We start from the raw sequence: 16,219 nt of genomic DNA on the forward strand, positions 1-16,219 counted from the left end.
ATTTGGGCAGAACTTTATTTTCGTGTCACACGTAATACCCTTATTCTACCTTGGAAACAAGGGGGCTTACAGCTCATTTCGATACCTGAGAAATGTAAGGCGTTTTTCTTAACCAACAACTATAAGCAATATCAATTTCCTGACAGTATTACACATTAGTGGCTTTCGTGCTGGATGGTCTCATTTCCAGCACCCAACCCCCCTAATATGGAATCCCTCAAAGACGCCCCTGTGTATATTAAAGAATGCGTGCAAGGTTGGTCGTATCTACCTCTCTTGGATCCCACCAATTATTTCAATGTAAAAATTATGGGTCAGTACTTACTTGCACCTCTGTACAACGAAATGGTTCCGCACGTTCAGCAAAAGTTTCCCACAAAAAACTGGAAAATGATATGGCATAATGTGCACAATGTCACTCTGTCAACGCAGGTAAGGAGTACCTGGTATATGATTGTGAATGAGCTTGTTCCTACTAATGTTAAATTAAAACGTATTGGAGTACTACAAACGGATATGTGTCAACGGTGTGATCAACCTGATACAATTGAACACAGACTGCAATTCTGTGCTCAATCACCTGATATCTGGAGAACGTTAACAAGAATGTTAAGTGTCATTTGCCGTTTACATGCAACTGTGTTTGAACCTCAGTATATACTGTTTCCCGACTATCGTTTCTTTCCGATCACCAAACACAATACTGTCACCTGGCTAATTGGACAATCACTTTTCTATATCATGGATACGTATCCGTGTGGCAATATGTCTGATTACATTATTTTTCTGAAAAATGCTTGTAAAAGATTTTCTGTGCAGTGCGAAAACAAATATTTTGCTCACTACTTACGAATCTTGTATAATGAATATATGCACTGAGATGTTATAAGTTCCTGTAATGTAATCAAATGAAAATTAAAAAAAAAAAAAAAAAAAAAAAGTGGCCAAGTCGGAGGAGCACGCGGCTAATAATCCAAAGGTTGGTAGTTCTAGTCCACCCTGCGGCACTTTATTTTTACTTGTTGTTTTTTAGATTCACCTTAATGTAAACACATTATACATATAGGCAATTTAATATATTTTGGGGGAGTAATTTTGTGGCCAATTTTTCAAACGTTTTGCACTCGTCTTCCTTCTAAAGAAATGAACTTTCTTCTAATTCTGAATCACTTGTGTCATCAGTACAATAAGTCGTTCTCTCGGTTGTAGTCGTAATCAAGCCTGATATTCAAGAATCCAAGAAGACTTTTACAGAATCCTTAGAAATTTCTTTCTTGATTTTTTTTTCAGAAGATGATTAAGTTTATCAAAAGCTGTGTCTGGAAGTTGTCTTACTTGGTTGAAATTTCTAGAGTCCAAACAAACCATAAAGTATCTTGCTTCTTGAATTTTGAAGAAATACTCGATATTACCGTAACCAATATTGTGTTGAGTGCTTCGATGTACTATTTGGGTCATTGGTTCAGGAGCAGCTTCATCTTCACATTCATAGGGAATCATTCTTTTCCACCTCCGAAGGCATGTTGTCTACAGGTCAGTAGAAACAAAGAAATCACGTTATAATTCTTCATATTTATTATTGCCCATTCTGCAAATCTTAACCCTGCATTCTTAACAGATTCAGAAACATCTCCCTGCTCTTTCAGTTGGAACACAGTAGTCTGACCATTCGATACTACTACAATTCACCAGCACCCTGTGTGTGGAGATAGTTTGACCTCACTTGAAATATTTTCAGGAGCACTGTGCTGTCGGAATTGTTTTAAACTTGAAAAGATCTTATATGTATTCTTTCGCTTTCCACCTAGCTTCTAGTTTGATATTTTCTGTATAAGCAATTTTCTTCATTGTTATGGTCCACGCTATGCACAAAGCACTTTTCTGGGTTCGAAAAATGACCAGACCTTTTCTGCAGAATATTTTCCATCATCTTGTTTCCGCAATAACTGCAAGACGCCTTTGTTGACATTTAATCTTCCAAATATCCATTGGCAGAAAATACTCAGGCATAAATATCGTACTATCATTCAGCAGAACAATGACACAGAATCAATGCATCCTTTTCTCAGATCACGTATGACAAGATTGAGTATATGAGCATAACACAACACGTGTAACTCATCATATGTGTTTTGAAAAATCTGAATATTGTCCTTGCGTGTTATTACTTGCGCAAACAGTTGAATTTCCAATACACTTCTTAATATCAAGGTTCAACTTCTGCAGAATCTTCAACAGTAAACCGAAAAGATACTGACCTGTGGTAGATGTGCATTTTACAATGGCACAATTCTTTCTATAACAACAGTTTTAACAACATACCATAAAACAACATAGCACTGGCGTGTTGAATAGTATCTAATAGAACAGAAAACTTTCCAGATTCTGAGACTTCTTTCGAAATATTTTCACTGATAAGTATATTTCCAACATCCAAAACATAATTCGCCATGTTTTTAGAAAGTTATATGACCACCATCCTGCTTACTTCCTCATACAGGACTCAGTTTACTGTTCTCGATGACCTTTTTAAAATTACTCTTATTAAGCGGAAGGTCAAATTTGTTTAATAAAAGAATAATATGCTATCCAAAAAGTTTTCATGATCTGTAGCTGTGTCTTCCAGTCTATAGGTAGCTTCATTTCTCCTTCCTTTGTCAGTTAGCAGAACAAAGTATAAGCGTTTATTTCTTAATCTCAAATGCTGAGATATCAAGAATGAGAACTGAGATCACATGAGTATAGTTGTGAGGGTTATTTATATTTGAAAGTCATACATACCATTATCAAAAAAATTATTGATCCATTACTGGATTAAGGTCTTCCCAATACTTTTTTGACAACTATCCAGTTGCGGTTATCTCATGTATGTAAGGTAAGCAGTGCATACCCAAGATAAAACTCACACAACATTATTATTATTTCTTCTTTTTTTAAAAATTATTCCAACCCATTTCCTAAAATCGCTCCTTTACTTCCTTCCTTGACATCGGTACTGAACAGTTGTTGTGAAAATAATGGAAAATCCAGGCCTGACCATATGCCTGATGAATGAAATAATAATAATAATAATAATAATAATAATAATAATAATAATAATAATAATAATAATAATAATAATAATAATAATAATAATAATAATAATAATAATAATAATAATATGATCAGGAACACGAGGACAGATTTTATTAAACGTTTCATTATTGTTTGTTTCTTAAGTAAACATGAACAGGTTTAGGGGTCAAAATGAGAGGACGGAATTTTCAAATAGAGGAAATTATGTATAACTCTTAACTCTAGTTAACAAATATGATCCATTATTAGCAACCCCGATTAGAAAATTCTAATGTGTTCATAGATTAACTAATATAATTCAGACCGATGTAATAGAATATGTATCTAATGTGTCGAATTTCATATATAAAAAGAATGAATTAAACCGCTATTGTCTCAGGCGACCTCTAACATTAAAGCCTACAAATTGTTCTTGAATTCAAATGTTAAATGTATTTACAGAAAACAGATAACAAGCTTCATGGGATTGCTTACCTAAAGTAAAATTTCACCATACGCCACTGCAAACATATATCTCGGATAATTCGTATCCAATATATTCGCAGTGCTGCCTAATTTCTTCACATCACCTTGTATTAGGTTACTGTGTAGGTCTCTACTTGTCACTTGTGGTATCCAGTAAAAAATATGTCTTTGTCTATCTTGTATGGTTTGTTTCCTAAGAGAATTATATATATATATATATATATATATATATATATATATATATATATATATATATATATATATATATATATATATATATATATATATATATATACCAATCAATTCACTCTCTCTCTCTCTCTAAATATATATATATATATATATATATATATATATATATATATATATATATATATAGATAGATAGATAGATAGATAGATAGATAGATAGATAGATAGATAGATAGATAGATAGATAGAGAGAGAGAGAGAGAGAGAGAGAGAGAGAAAGAGAAAACCGGATGTTAAAAAATTAGAATAGCACAACTGCTCTGGTCTGATTATTTTGGAAGACTCGTGCTCTCTTACTCGCTGATAAGCGTGTTTAGTGTTGCGAACGTGGCGTACAGAACCTTTAAGAAACTTATTTGTTCAATCTGCAGAATATGCTGTGCACGCTGCACTCACACACACGCATTTTGAGCAACAGCTAAGCCCTGTTGGTGCTATCTGCTCGTTAATAAGCAACCTCAAGATTAAAAGGTATGCTTGATTTTGGTTGATGAGGATGGAATTCAAAAACTTGAGGATACCATTGTCTTGTGAATGTATGAAAGAGTTCGTTGTTCTGTTCCCTGCGGCATTACGCTATTCAATGTTTTCTCTGATTTCGAAATCGGTATCACTAGAACTAGAACTTTTCTGTTCATTTTCTTATTTGACAGCAACCAATCGTTCCTTAGGTTGGAAGTACACTAATTTCAAGACTCATGAAAGTGGAACCTTCTTGTTCATTTTCCACTCTGACAGTGACATTTGATGTGGTGGGAGCAGTCATTTCAGCATTCATGAAACTAGAGCTTCCACTCTGACAGTAGTATTCGTGGCAGATGAGGTGGGATCGCTAATTTCAATATGCCTACTGTGTTCAGTCTGTTGGCAGTCAGTAGTTGATACTCTTGTAAGTTTGGAGGCACTAAATAGATATGTGACCTTTCTGCAGGCATCAGCATCTGCTTCTAATAGCTTTGTTTTCTTTCCACAATGCCACATCGAGTTTCACGATTTAAAGCTTCTTGGTCCATTCAGTCCCAAATTTTCTTTTATTTGTTGCATCTTGGGGGCGATTCGTTGGGAGGCGCACCGGGCGCCCCCCGGTAGCCCGGTTGCCCTATACACCTCTGGGCGAGAGACAGCATTCTTGTCGAACTTCTCTTACAATTGCAATCTCCTCTATCAGTTCCTCCCCTGTCCTAACACTTTCTTGTTGATTCATATATAAGTTTCTTATGAATCTCGATGCTTCCATTCCAACCTAATCTTCTTTAGAAATCCCAACAAAAATTCCCAATTCACGCGGTCAAGAGCCTTTTCTAGATCAATAAATACAATGTACATCTCTTTCCCTTTTTCTATAAACTTTTCAGCGATCTCTCTTACCTCTCCTGAACCCGAATTGTTCCTCCTCAACTTTTTCATTTGTTCTTCCATACAACCTTCTGCTCAGAATTCGAAGCAGAATTTTAGCTGCCTGACAAGGGAACCTTCCGAAAATGATAGTTGCAGTGAAAGATGTGACCTATTCCAATTGAAAGAGCTGTAACAGAGATGGTCATTCCCAAAAAATTAGCTGCCCATAGCAATAGGTTCAAGAAATATAAGGGGTGGAAGTTCGGGAAACAGCAAAGTTGGACAAGAGGGGGAAAGTGCAAATTCCGCAAAAAAGGGGGACACGGCAAAATACAATGCTGACAAGTGATGTATAGAAAGAGACTTGCCACAATAGGGAACAAATGAAGGCCACCAGTGGGGTTAACAGTGTTGCCAGTTGCGATGAAAAGTACATGTTTTGCAAAGAGCACTATATGAAGTGAGTGCAATATTCAGTGTCAATCTGTCATGTAGAACATAAGATATGAGTGTATAATCAGTGGTACAATCTAACAAAAGAGAATAGAAAAAACAGAAGTATGAAAAATACGGGAAAGGCGGAGTTGGCCATAATGCGCCACATTTGATCACGAGCTGTGCATATTAGAATGAACAAAACAAGAAGCACGAACTATGCAGGAAACCGACGTCGAAAAAAGTCGAAAAAAAACGAGTTCCAAAGTTGGCAGCACTGGCCATGAAAATCCAGACAATTCTAATATAGTTAGGCCACTCGCTTCACACAAAGAAAATTTCGGCAACAGGCATTAGCCTCCGTATCATTTGTACATGCTCGTCCACATTGTACGTGCAATTGTTCGATGAGACAATGGTCCAAACCGAAGATACATTTGCAGTGAGCACAGCGGAATACTGCCAATCCGTCACACATGGTACAATGATCGCCTGTGAATGTCTCGAAACAGTACTCTAGAGGTGTCGGAACCTTCGGTCTTTCTATCACATATCCACACCTGTAGAAAGCAAACATAATCAAAGGCTTGATCTACTGTGTGTTGCTGTCTGCAGTACTATCACCGCCTATAAGATATATCCAGAGTGTCCCACCTAACTCTGCGACTGAAATACTTTTAAAGCGAAAAAAATGTGACACATCCAGTTGTGCAGGAATGTACCCATGTCAGCGGGTGACAAACTTCTTTGAGACGGAAGTGCCCCCAAGTCCCCATCATAGGGTCCCAGGGGCCAACTTCAAAATTTCAAATAGCACCATCGGTCGAGTTATATTTCTTTCGATAAATCTTGGAATATGCCATAACGCATATCAGAAATATTTACTATATGGGATTTCAAAATGACCGCCAAAAATATCTGCTCGGTGACAAGAACAACGCGCATTTTTGGCGGCCATTTTGAAACCCGTGCTTCATAAAACAAATGTTTCTTATAGTCGGTTGTATCTATCCAGAGAAATGTCATTCGCCCCCTGTTCCCATTTGAAATGTTGCGGTTGACCCCTCGAGCCTTATAATGGGGGCCCTGGGGGACTTGCTTCTTACAAAGTTTTCTTGGCCCTCGACATGAGTACATTCCTGTGCAACTGGATTTGCAACATTTCTTTTCGCTTACCAGCAATTTGAGATCACAATGTTCGATGCCATGTTAAGACACAACATATATTTGTATCGGCTATTTTGAAAAACATGTTTCATATAACAAATGTTTCCTATAGGTGTTGTTGCACATTCCATGATATATCAAGAGAGTTACCACTCGGTCCCTGTTGCCATTTGAAAGTTTGAAGTTGGCTCCTGGAGCCCTATTATGGGGATCCTGGGGGCACTTGCCTCTCACAGACTTTTATCACCCCCTGACATTGATACATTCCTGCACAACTGGATCCGTCACATTTTTGTTCGTTTCGCAAATCTTCCAGGTCACAAAGTTTGGTGGGACACCCTGTATATTCCCACATACGACCCAACCATGACATAATGCTCACTACTTCTATTATCGGTTTTTGGCTCAACCCAACCATTTCATGTTCCCCGACTTGACATTGCCTCAATCACTCTAGCATTGATGCATTCCGAGTGATGCCTGTTGCCGGAATTTTCTTTTTGTGAAGCGAGTGGCCTAACTATATTAGACTTGTCTGGATGTTCATGGCCAATGTTACCAACTTTGGAACTCGTTTTTCTTTTCGACTCTAGGGACGTCGGTTTCCTGCATAGTCGGTGCTTCTTGTTTTGTTCATTCTAATATGCACAGCCCGGCCATATCTTATGTTCTACATGACAGGTTGACACTGAATATTGCACTCACTTCATATAGTGTTCTTTGCAAAACATATACTTTTCATTGCAGTTGGCAACACGGTTAACCACACTGGTGGCCTTCATTTGTTCCCTATTGTGGCAAGTCTCTTTCTATACATCACTTGTCAGCATTGTATTTTGCCGTGCCCCCCTTTTTGGCGGAATTTGCACTTTTCTCCCTTGTCCAAACTTGCTGTTTCCCAAACTTCCACCCCTTATATTTCTTGAACCTATTGCTATGGGCAGCTAATTTTTTGGGAATGCTCATCTCTGTTACAGCTCTTTCAATTGGCATAGGCCACATCTTTCACTGCAACTATCATTTTCGGAAGGTTCCCTTGTGAGATATGAGACTAATAGTTCTATAATCTTCACATCTATTTGGGTTCGATTTCTTAGCCATCGGTATCATGATTATCTTCAGGAAGTCTTTTGGCCACGCTCCTGGGATTGCACAGTCGAAACAATTCTTTCGTGCCCTTGTCTCCCATATTCTTAGTGAATTCAATTGGTATATTACCTGTCCTGGTTGCCTTTCCATTCTTAATCTCAAATATAACTTTTTCAAACTCATCCCGAAGAATACTAAATACTTTATCATCCTCGCCTACTTCATTTTTTACTTAAACATCCAGAGGAAAATATTACATGGAAATTCGGTGTGACCGTAAATACTTAATACTTAATACCGGTAAAGTTATGAATACTTTAAAATATCAAACAATACTTTCAACAAAGCGGATATTTATCTAGGACCAACATTGAGACCAAAACTTCATCCACGAAAAAATTAATCTCAAAGGAAGAAGGAATTAGGATTATTATTCAGTTCAAATTCTTTGTTTTCACGAATTCTGTCGAATAATTTAAAGTTTAAAATATATCAAACTACGTATAATTATGTTTGATGTACTGTATGGTTACGAAACATGGTCGCTTACTTTCAGGACACAACACAAACTGAAAGTATTCGAAAATAAAATATAAAGGTGAAAATTCTAACTTAAAAGTGACAGAAATACTAAAACTTCATAACAAGGAACGGCACAGTTCAGGCCAGAAACTTCATCACGAGAAACGGTTTCCCCAATATTGAATGGACATTAAGTCAAGAAAGTTCAGGAGGGCAGGTCATGTAATCAGGATGGAATAAATAATAAATGTTTTCAAAATTATAACTAGGAATCCAATCGGCAAAATACAAACATAAAGACCTAGGCGCAGATAGGAGGACAAAATAAAGATGAGTCTCGCAGAAATAGAAATACAAAGTTAGCGGATTCAGTTGGCTACGGAGAGATGACAATGGAGAACTTTTGTGAATGCGGCGTTTAACCTCCGGTAGGCCACAGAAATAGTTATTCTGTTGGAACATATCTGGTGTAGTAAAAAGTAATCCATTATTTTGGCATGACATTGAAGGCTTGACTTACCATAGTTAGAATGATCCGATTTAGGTCACATACGCGCATAACGTGTATGGTCACATACGCGCATGGTTCGATAACGTGTTGCCATTTGGAAGGTAATATCATGATGTCTCTCTCATAGAAACCCTTGTCCCTAGCGGCAAAAAATTGAGACAGTCGATTTTCACAAGCCTCTCTTGAAGCGACTTTTTCACCAGCAAACATGCTCGCCATGGAGAGGAACAGATGGTAATCACTCGGTACCAGGTCCGGACTATAAGGTGGATGAATAAGAACCTCCCAACCAAGCTCTCGGAGCTTCTGGCGAGTCACTATCGATGTGAGTGGCCTGGCGTTGTCCTGGTGGAACACAATGCCTCTTCTATTGGCCAAAGCTGGCCGCTTCTGGTCGATTACTGTCTTCATACGGTCTAATTGTTGACAGTACAGTTCCGAGTTAAGGGTTTGGCCGTAGGGGAGCAGCTGATAGTAGATAATTCCCTGCTAATCCCACTAAACACAAAGCAAAACCTGCCTGGCCGTCAATCCTGGTTTGGGCACCGTTTGCGCCGGCTCACCGCGCTTCGACCACGAACGTTTTCGCGTGACGTTGTCGTAAGTGATCCACTTTTCATCGCCAGTCACCAACCACTTTAGAAATGGGTCGATTTTGTTGCGATTTCGGTCCATGAGGTTTTTTGCGTTAACTCGTGTGGCACCCACATATCAAGCTTCTTTTTGTATCCAGACTTATGCAAATTGTTCCACACGGTTTTTTGTGCAATGTTTAGCTCTTGGGCAATCGACACAGTGCTTACGTGACGGTCGGACGCGACAATGTCCATGATTTTATCGGCATTTTCGACACTTGGCCTTCCAGTGCGTGGTACATCTTTGACGTCAAAATTACTGGAACGGAATCGACGAAACCAAAATTGCGCGTGATTGGCTGTTACAGTATCAGGACCATAAACACTATTCACATTTGCAGCCGCCTGACTTGTGATTTCGCCTTTATCGAAGAAAAACTGTAAAATATAGCGTATTTTCTCTTTGCTAATGTCCATTTTGAGTCGCGCTCTCACAATACTAAGTCAACTCATCACAACTATCTGAACAGTGCTTGTAGTACGTTGAACCTGATCGGACTTATACAACGCGAGATACAGATCACTGAAGCCATCTATTGGCCAAATAATGGATTACTTTTTACTACACCAGATATTAGTTACTTATATACTATATGAAACAGTACATTGTCAAGTAGCAGATTATATCTGTTGTTTGTTTTCGCTTAATGATGAAACACTTTTAAAGTGATACACATACTCCTGACAGTGATGCAAATACTGCTAACAGCGACGCACATATTTCTAACAGTAATACACATATTCTAACAGTGACGCATATACTCTTAACAGTAATACACATATTCTAACAGTGACGCATATACTCTTAACAGTGATACACATCCTCTAACAGTAACGCACATACTCCTAACAGTGATACACATACTCTAACAGTGACACATATATTCCTAACAGTAATACATATACTACTAAGAGTGACACACCTATTCTTAAGTGATACACAGTCTAACAGTAATACATATATTCTAACAGTGATGCATATACTCCTAACAGTGATACACATACTCTAATAATGATACACATACTACAACAGTGACGCACATACTCCTAACAATGATACACACTTTTAATATAACGCACATACCTCTAACAGTGATACACATACCCTAATGGTAACACAAGTATTCTCAACTGTGATACACATATTGCTAATAGTGACACAAATAATCCTAACATTGATATACTTCTAACAGTGATGCACGCTTCATAGAGCCTCATTGGTGAAAGGAACGCTAATCATCAATCCAAGCATATATAAAACTTGCTTTTGGAAAGAGAATTCACATACAAAGATATACTACCTGCATCAAGTAAGATTTGAAGCTTTCCTGGCGGCGTATATGATAAAGTTCTTCTCGGGCAATCAGCCAGGTGAAAACTGGTGGATAGGCCAACGTTTCGAGAGCTGTCATCGTTCTCATCATCAGGGCAATTATGTAGAGATCAGCGGATATAAGTCATATATACTCTGGGCTGGCGAGAATGCTGGTTCCTGATTGGCTGAAAATGCTGGTTCCTGATTGGCTGGTTCAATCTGAAAACTGGAGCTGTGATTGGCTGGCTATGTTCCGTAGTCCGTGGTACTGATTGGCTGAGGGTTATCTGGATGTTTGTGTGTCGTTTTCTTTGCTGTGGTACTGATGACCGTGTTCCACAGAGGGCTGAGTTGAAATCCAGTGTATCTATTAACGTTGTTCAGAAAAGGTCCTGAACAGAGGAAATCCAAAGAAGAAACTGAAGAACCATTGAGTATAGCAGTTTTACCATACACTGGACAACTTTCTGGAAAGATCTCCCGGATTCTGAAAAAACACAACATTAAGACCATACACAAGCCGCCACCAAAAATCAGAAACCTACTTCGCCCGATCAAAGATGACTTGGGCTTAAAGACACCGGGCGTGTATCGTATACCCTGTGAATACGGAAAGGCTTGTATAGGACAAACAGGACGCACCATTGAACAACGTTGCAGAGAACATGAAAATTACATTAGATTATTCCATCCAGAAAAATCAGGTTTAGCTGAACACAGTTTAACAGAAGGCCATAAAATTTTATTTAAGGACACATTCATCATTACCAAGAGCACCAATTACTGGACCAGGATAGTAGCCGAATCTCTTGCCATAGTTCATGAACCGAACAACGTTAATAGAGACACTGGATTTCAACTCAGTCCTATATGGAACCCGGTCATCAGTACCACAGCAAAGAAAACGACACACAAACATCCAGATAACCCTCAGCCAATCAGTACCACGGACTACGGAACATAGCCAGCCAATCACAGCTCCAGTTTTCAGATTGAACCAGTCAATCAGGAACCAGCATTTTCAGCCAATCAGGAACCAGCATTCTCGTCAGCCCAGAGTATATATTACTTATATCCGCTGATCTCTACATAATTGCCCTGATGATGAGAACGATGACAGCTCTCGAAACGTTGGCCTATCCACCAGTTTTCACCTGGCTGATTGCCCGAGAAGAACTTTATCATACCTGCATCAAGTTCAACAATTTTGCGCTTAACTGTTCTAAATATCTATACCAAAAATTATCAAAAATGTTTGATTTTTATTTTTTCCTGTTCTTGTTAATATTATACATAATACGAAATATCGCAAGTCATTGTTGATAAAACTAAATTTTCGATTCTTGTGTTCACTGTTGTCGTTACTAAGAACTGGAAAATTCAGTGCGGCGAAAGAAGTATACAAGTCACACGTAAAATAGTAAAGGTCCGATTTTTAAAATGGTTGATGACTTTAAGAATTCTTTTCTTGCTCTCTTTTCAAAAGAAATAAGATTTCCGTTTATTGATAATCCGAGAAACACCATTAGTTGTGACCGTCGTTGCACAGAGTACCAAAGCATCGACTCCAGTGGCAATAGAATTTACACCTACAAATACGATGAGGAAGTGGTTACACGAGTTTTCATTTATACATTACGAGCTTACTCTGTCACCTGGTTCTCAGTTAACGAGATGTGTTTAAAATGTATTCTTCCATATGTCAGCATTCGCACTGATGTGCGCAGCTTTGTGAAGGATGAAGAGCCTTCTATCGCTTATCTTCCAGCAGATGCTTCCTGGGAATGCAGCGAAGATAATGATAGCGACCGGGCCACGTTACTATGTGCCGATGAAGAACTAAATTTCGTTAATAACTTGCCTGAGAACATAATACATGAAACAAATTCGCTTACCACAATAGCATCTGATGATTACAAAAGTGATGTCTCAGAGATTGATTCCTTAAGTGACATTCCAAAATCAGAGTTCGATGGCATCATATTCGAATCTTCTGAAACCGGAACGAATAAGCAGAAGAAAAGACCGTGGTGGCGGAGACTACTCTGTTCCTTCACAGGAAGACTAGGAAATCTAGCATCTGATGATTACAAAAGCGATGTCTCAGAGGCTGATTCGTTAAGTGACATCTCAGAATCAGAGTTCGATGGCATCATATTCGAATCTTTTGAAACCGGAACGAATAAGCAGAAGAAAAGACTGTGGTGGCGGAGACTACTCTGTTGCTTCACAGGATCGACGGCAGACTAGGAAATCAATGAACTTTAAGAGGCTCTTCAAAGAACTGTTGAAGCCCTTACAACAGGGTTGAGTATTCAGCTGCTGTTAATATCTTTGTGCTGTCACTGTTAATGTTTCTAATATACCCTGTTCGTCCTTGGATACTTCGAAACGCACTACACTGTTTTGGCAAAGAAGAGAAAATAAAATTGTCCTTGTAGCTGCCGTGCCTTGGCACAAATTTTCTTTAAGGGAAAAGAAAAAAAATAATATTGGAAACACTTTACTTTTGGCATATTAAACGTGACTTGTCATCACATATTTTAAAAAAATGCCCTTTGGACAACAATTTGGAATATTCTGAAGACTATTTGAAAGCAAAAGGAAACGAAAATATTATAGGATGAACGACAGAAGTGTCTAACTGCGAAGGAGTTGGAGTTACCAGTTTTCTCACATTGAAATTTAGAAGAAAAAAAAAAAACAGTAAAATATGTTTACAATGAAATAGTTCGAACTTTCTTCGTGAATATATATGGTCTACCACATGTGGAGATATTCCATATTGTATATGTTTCTACTGCATTCTGTTTTTATTGTACACAACTTGTAAAGAAACTCTGTTTTCTGTTGATTCGATGTGTTAATTTAATGTATTGACGGTATGTTTTGTGATACATCATTAACTGTAAACACATGTGACTGCCCATATACGTAGTAGTGAAGAAAGGGAACTGTATTTTTGGAAAAGAATATATTTCGAAGTACTACTAGGATCTACAGAAGAGAATAAAAAAAGATAAAAAGAAACTGGTATTGCTATGGAGTGTTCATAAATGAAAAGAGTTTCCTGCATTATATCTTGGAATAATATTTTGAGAAGTATTGAAGCGAATTACTCTTTCAGAGATATTTAGAATATTATTCAGTTCAAAAATGAAGAAAGAAAGAAAGGAAGGAAGAAAATCAATTGTTACAGCTAATCTCATACTATAATAAGTGAAACATCTGCGACAAATTTGTCATAACTTTTTGGTGTAAAAAATATATATGTTAAAGAAAACCGTTGCTAAAATCCGACTTATTATTTTTAACGCTTTTGAAAGGGTAGACAAGGGACATATACCTTACATGGTCATAGTATAACAACAGTTACCAACATCTGTTTATAGCATGAACAATGTAGAAGCATTAGAACTTGTTTAAAAGATGGGTGCCGCGGTGGCTCAATGGTAGAGCGTTCACCTCTGGTGCTTGGGGTCTCGGGTTCGATCCCAGCCCCCGCTAAGTGGACTTTGTGGTGGACAAACACCGTGTGCGTGGGTTTCCTCGGATTCTCCCGTTTCCTCCCACTTTCTTCATTCCACCATTTCATTCATTACTCATCATCACCGTCTCCTTTAGCCTAACCGGCATAACCGTGGGACGTAAAACTCACAGATTTCATTTCATTTACTTGTTTAAAAGTTTTAATGGAAATGATAGACAAAAGGTTTGATAAACCAACAGTCCTTATATCAATAAGTTTCATAACTCTGCACAATTACAAATTTACATTAAGTCGAAATTTTATAATAACCTAAGAGATGTTGTCGAAACCAATTATGAAAAAAAAAAATAGCACACATTTCATGCCTCTCAACTGACTTTCAAAATAGTTCTCAAAATAGATGCATCTCAAAATAGAATTTAGAAGTTTAATACTACTGCTTACTTCCAGTGGCGAAGCGTAATCCCACAAGTAAGGTAGGCCCGACAAATTAATAGTACAAGTAACATTTAATGTATCAAAATGTTTAAAATTACAGTAAGAATTCCAATTCCTTATTGAGTTTTTTTAAAAAACTACCAAATCTTATTTATTTTAAAGAGCTTTCTTAGCTGTATTTCTAACATTGTTTAGAGTTGAATTTATGTGCATGTATACACATAATTTAACAAGAAAGAATGAAATATAAGTGCACGGAAAGTAATCTATTATTATTATTATTATTATTATTATTATTATTATTATTATTATTATTATTATTATTATTATTATTATTATTATTATTATTCAACAAATATTTACATGGGGAAAACACGCAATATGTGTGATTGGAATATTCCCATTTAGCTCCACTACAAATATTTTAAAGTGCAGTTCATACTTTCTTCTGTCTGGGGATTCAAATCCTGCTCCCGCCAAGTGAAATTTGTGGTGGACGAACACCGTGTGTGGTTTCCTCGGGGTTCTCCCGTTTCCTCCCACTTTCTTCATTCCACCATTTTCTTTCATTTCTCATAATCACCGTCTTCTTTAGCCTATCCGGCATAACCGTGGGACGTAAAACTCAAAAAATTCATTTCATTTTTTCTTCTATCTGGGATTTTCAGGGGGTTGAGGAGAATTCCCTTCTCACTTACTGTTTTCATTTCCTGCATATTTGAAAATCGAGGGAGAGAAAAAGAAAGCATATTCTTTAATTAGTTGTCAAATTTCTTGGATAAGCGTTTGCTACTTGCAACTCTCGCTTTAAAGTAAGTTCAATACTGCGGTTAATTAATGCATCACTTGTAAGACTTCACTAGAAATGTTAATGCTCAGAAGGAACTTTATTTGAATCAACGTAAGATATTTAATATTGTATTCTATGAAGTGGCATATTTATGGGGCTGGCTTTCGGAAAATGAAATGAAATGAAATCTTTATTTTACGTCCCACGTATATGCCGGTTAGGCTAAAGGAGACGGTGATGATGAGAGATGAGTGAAATGGTGAAATGAAGAAAGTGGGAGGAAACGGGAGAACCCCGAGAAATCCTACGAGCACGGTGTTTGTCCACCACAAAGTTCACTTGGCGGGGGCTGGGATCGAACCTGGGACCCCAAGCACCAGAGGCGAACGCTCTACCACTGAGCCACCGCATCCCCAGGGGCTGGGTTTCGGGCGTAAGCACTCACCGAAATTTTATCGCAACTTTTTATTGTTTTATATACATAGGCCCAGTGGCGTATTTAGGGGGGGCTTCCGGGCTTAAGCCCCCCCCCCCGAAATCTTACTTACTATAGTAAAGTATATGAAATATCTTGCATAATTTTCACATTTTCAGGGAAATTCCCCCCGAAAGTTAGCAAAGCCACCCCCGAAACAAAATCGTAAATACGCCACTGCAGGCCTATTATAGAATTTTCACATTTCCAGAAATGAAGTTAG

The 16,219-nt window shown here is 37.8% G+C and overlaps 1 protein-coding gene across 1 annotated transcript; it reads right to left on the minus strand.

The window, feature by feature from the left end:
* Nucleotides 1-9,491: 9,491 nt before the first annotated feature.
* On the minus strand, nt 9,492-9,905 carry LOC145670014 (histone-lysine N-methyltransferase SETMAR-like). Its single transcript, XM_081738357.1, has one exon. It carries the CDS (start codon nt 9,903-9,905, stop codon nt 9,492-9,494), a length of 414 nt encoding a protein of 137 aa, XP_081594483.1.
* Nucleotides 9,906-16,219: the final 6,314 nt, after the last annotated feature.

Source organism: Thermobia domestica, chromosome 14 (assembly GCF_964235325.1).
Source record: "Thermobia domestica chromosome 14, izTheDome1.hap1.1, whole genome shotgun sequence".
Classification (NCBI taxonomy): Eukaryota; Metazoa; Arthropoda; class Insecta; order Zygentoma; family Lepismatidae; genus Thermobia; species Thermobia domestica.

Coding starts and splice junctions, on each gene's coding strand:
- LOC145670014 (XM_081738357.1), bottom strand. CDS start 9,905: ATGGACATTAGCAAAGAGAAAATACGCTATATTTTACAGTTTTTCTTC.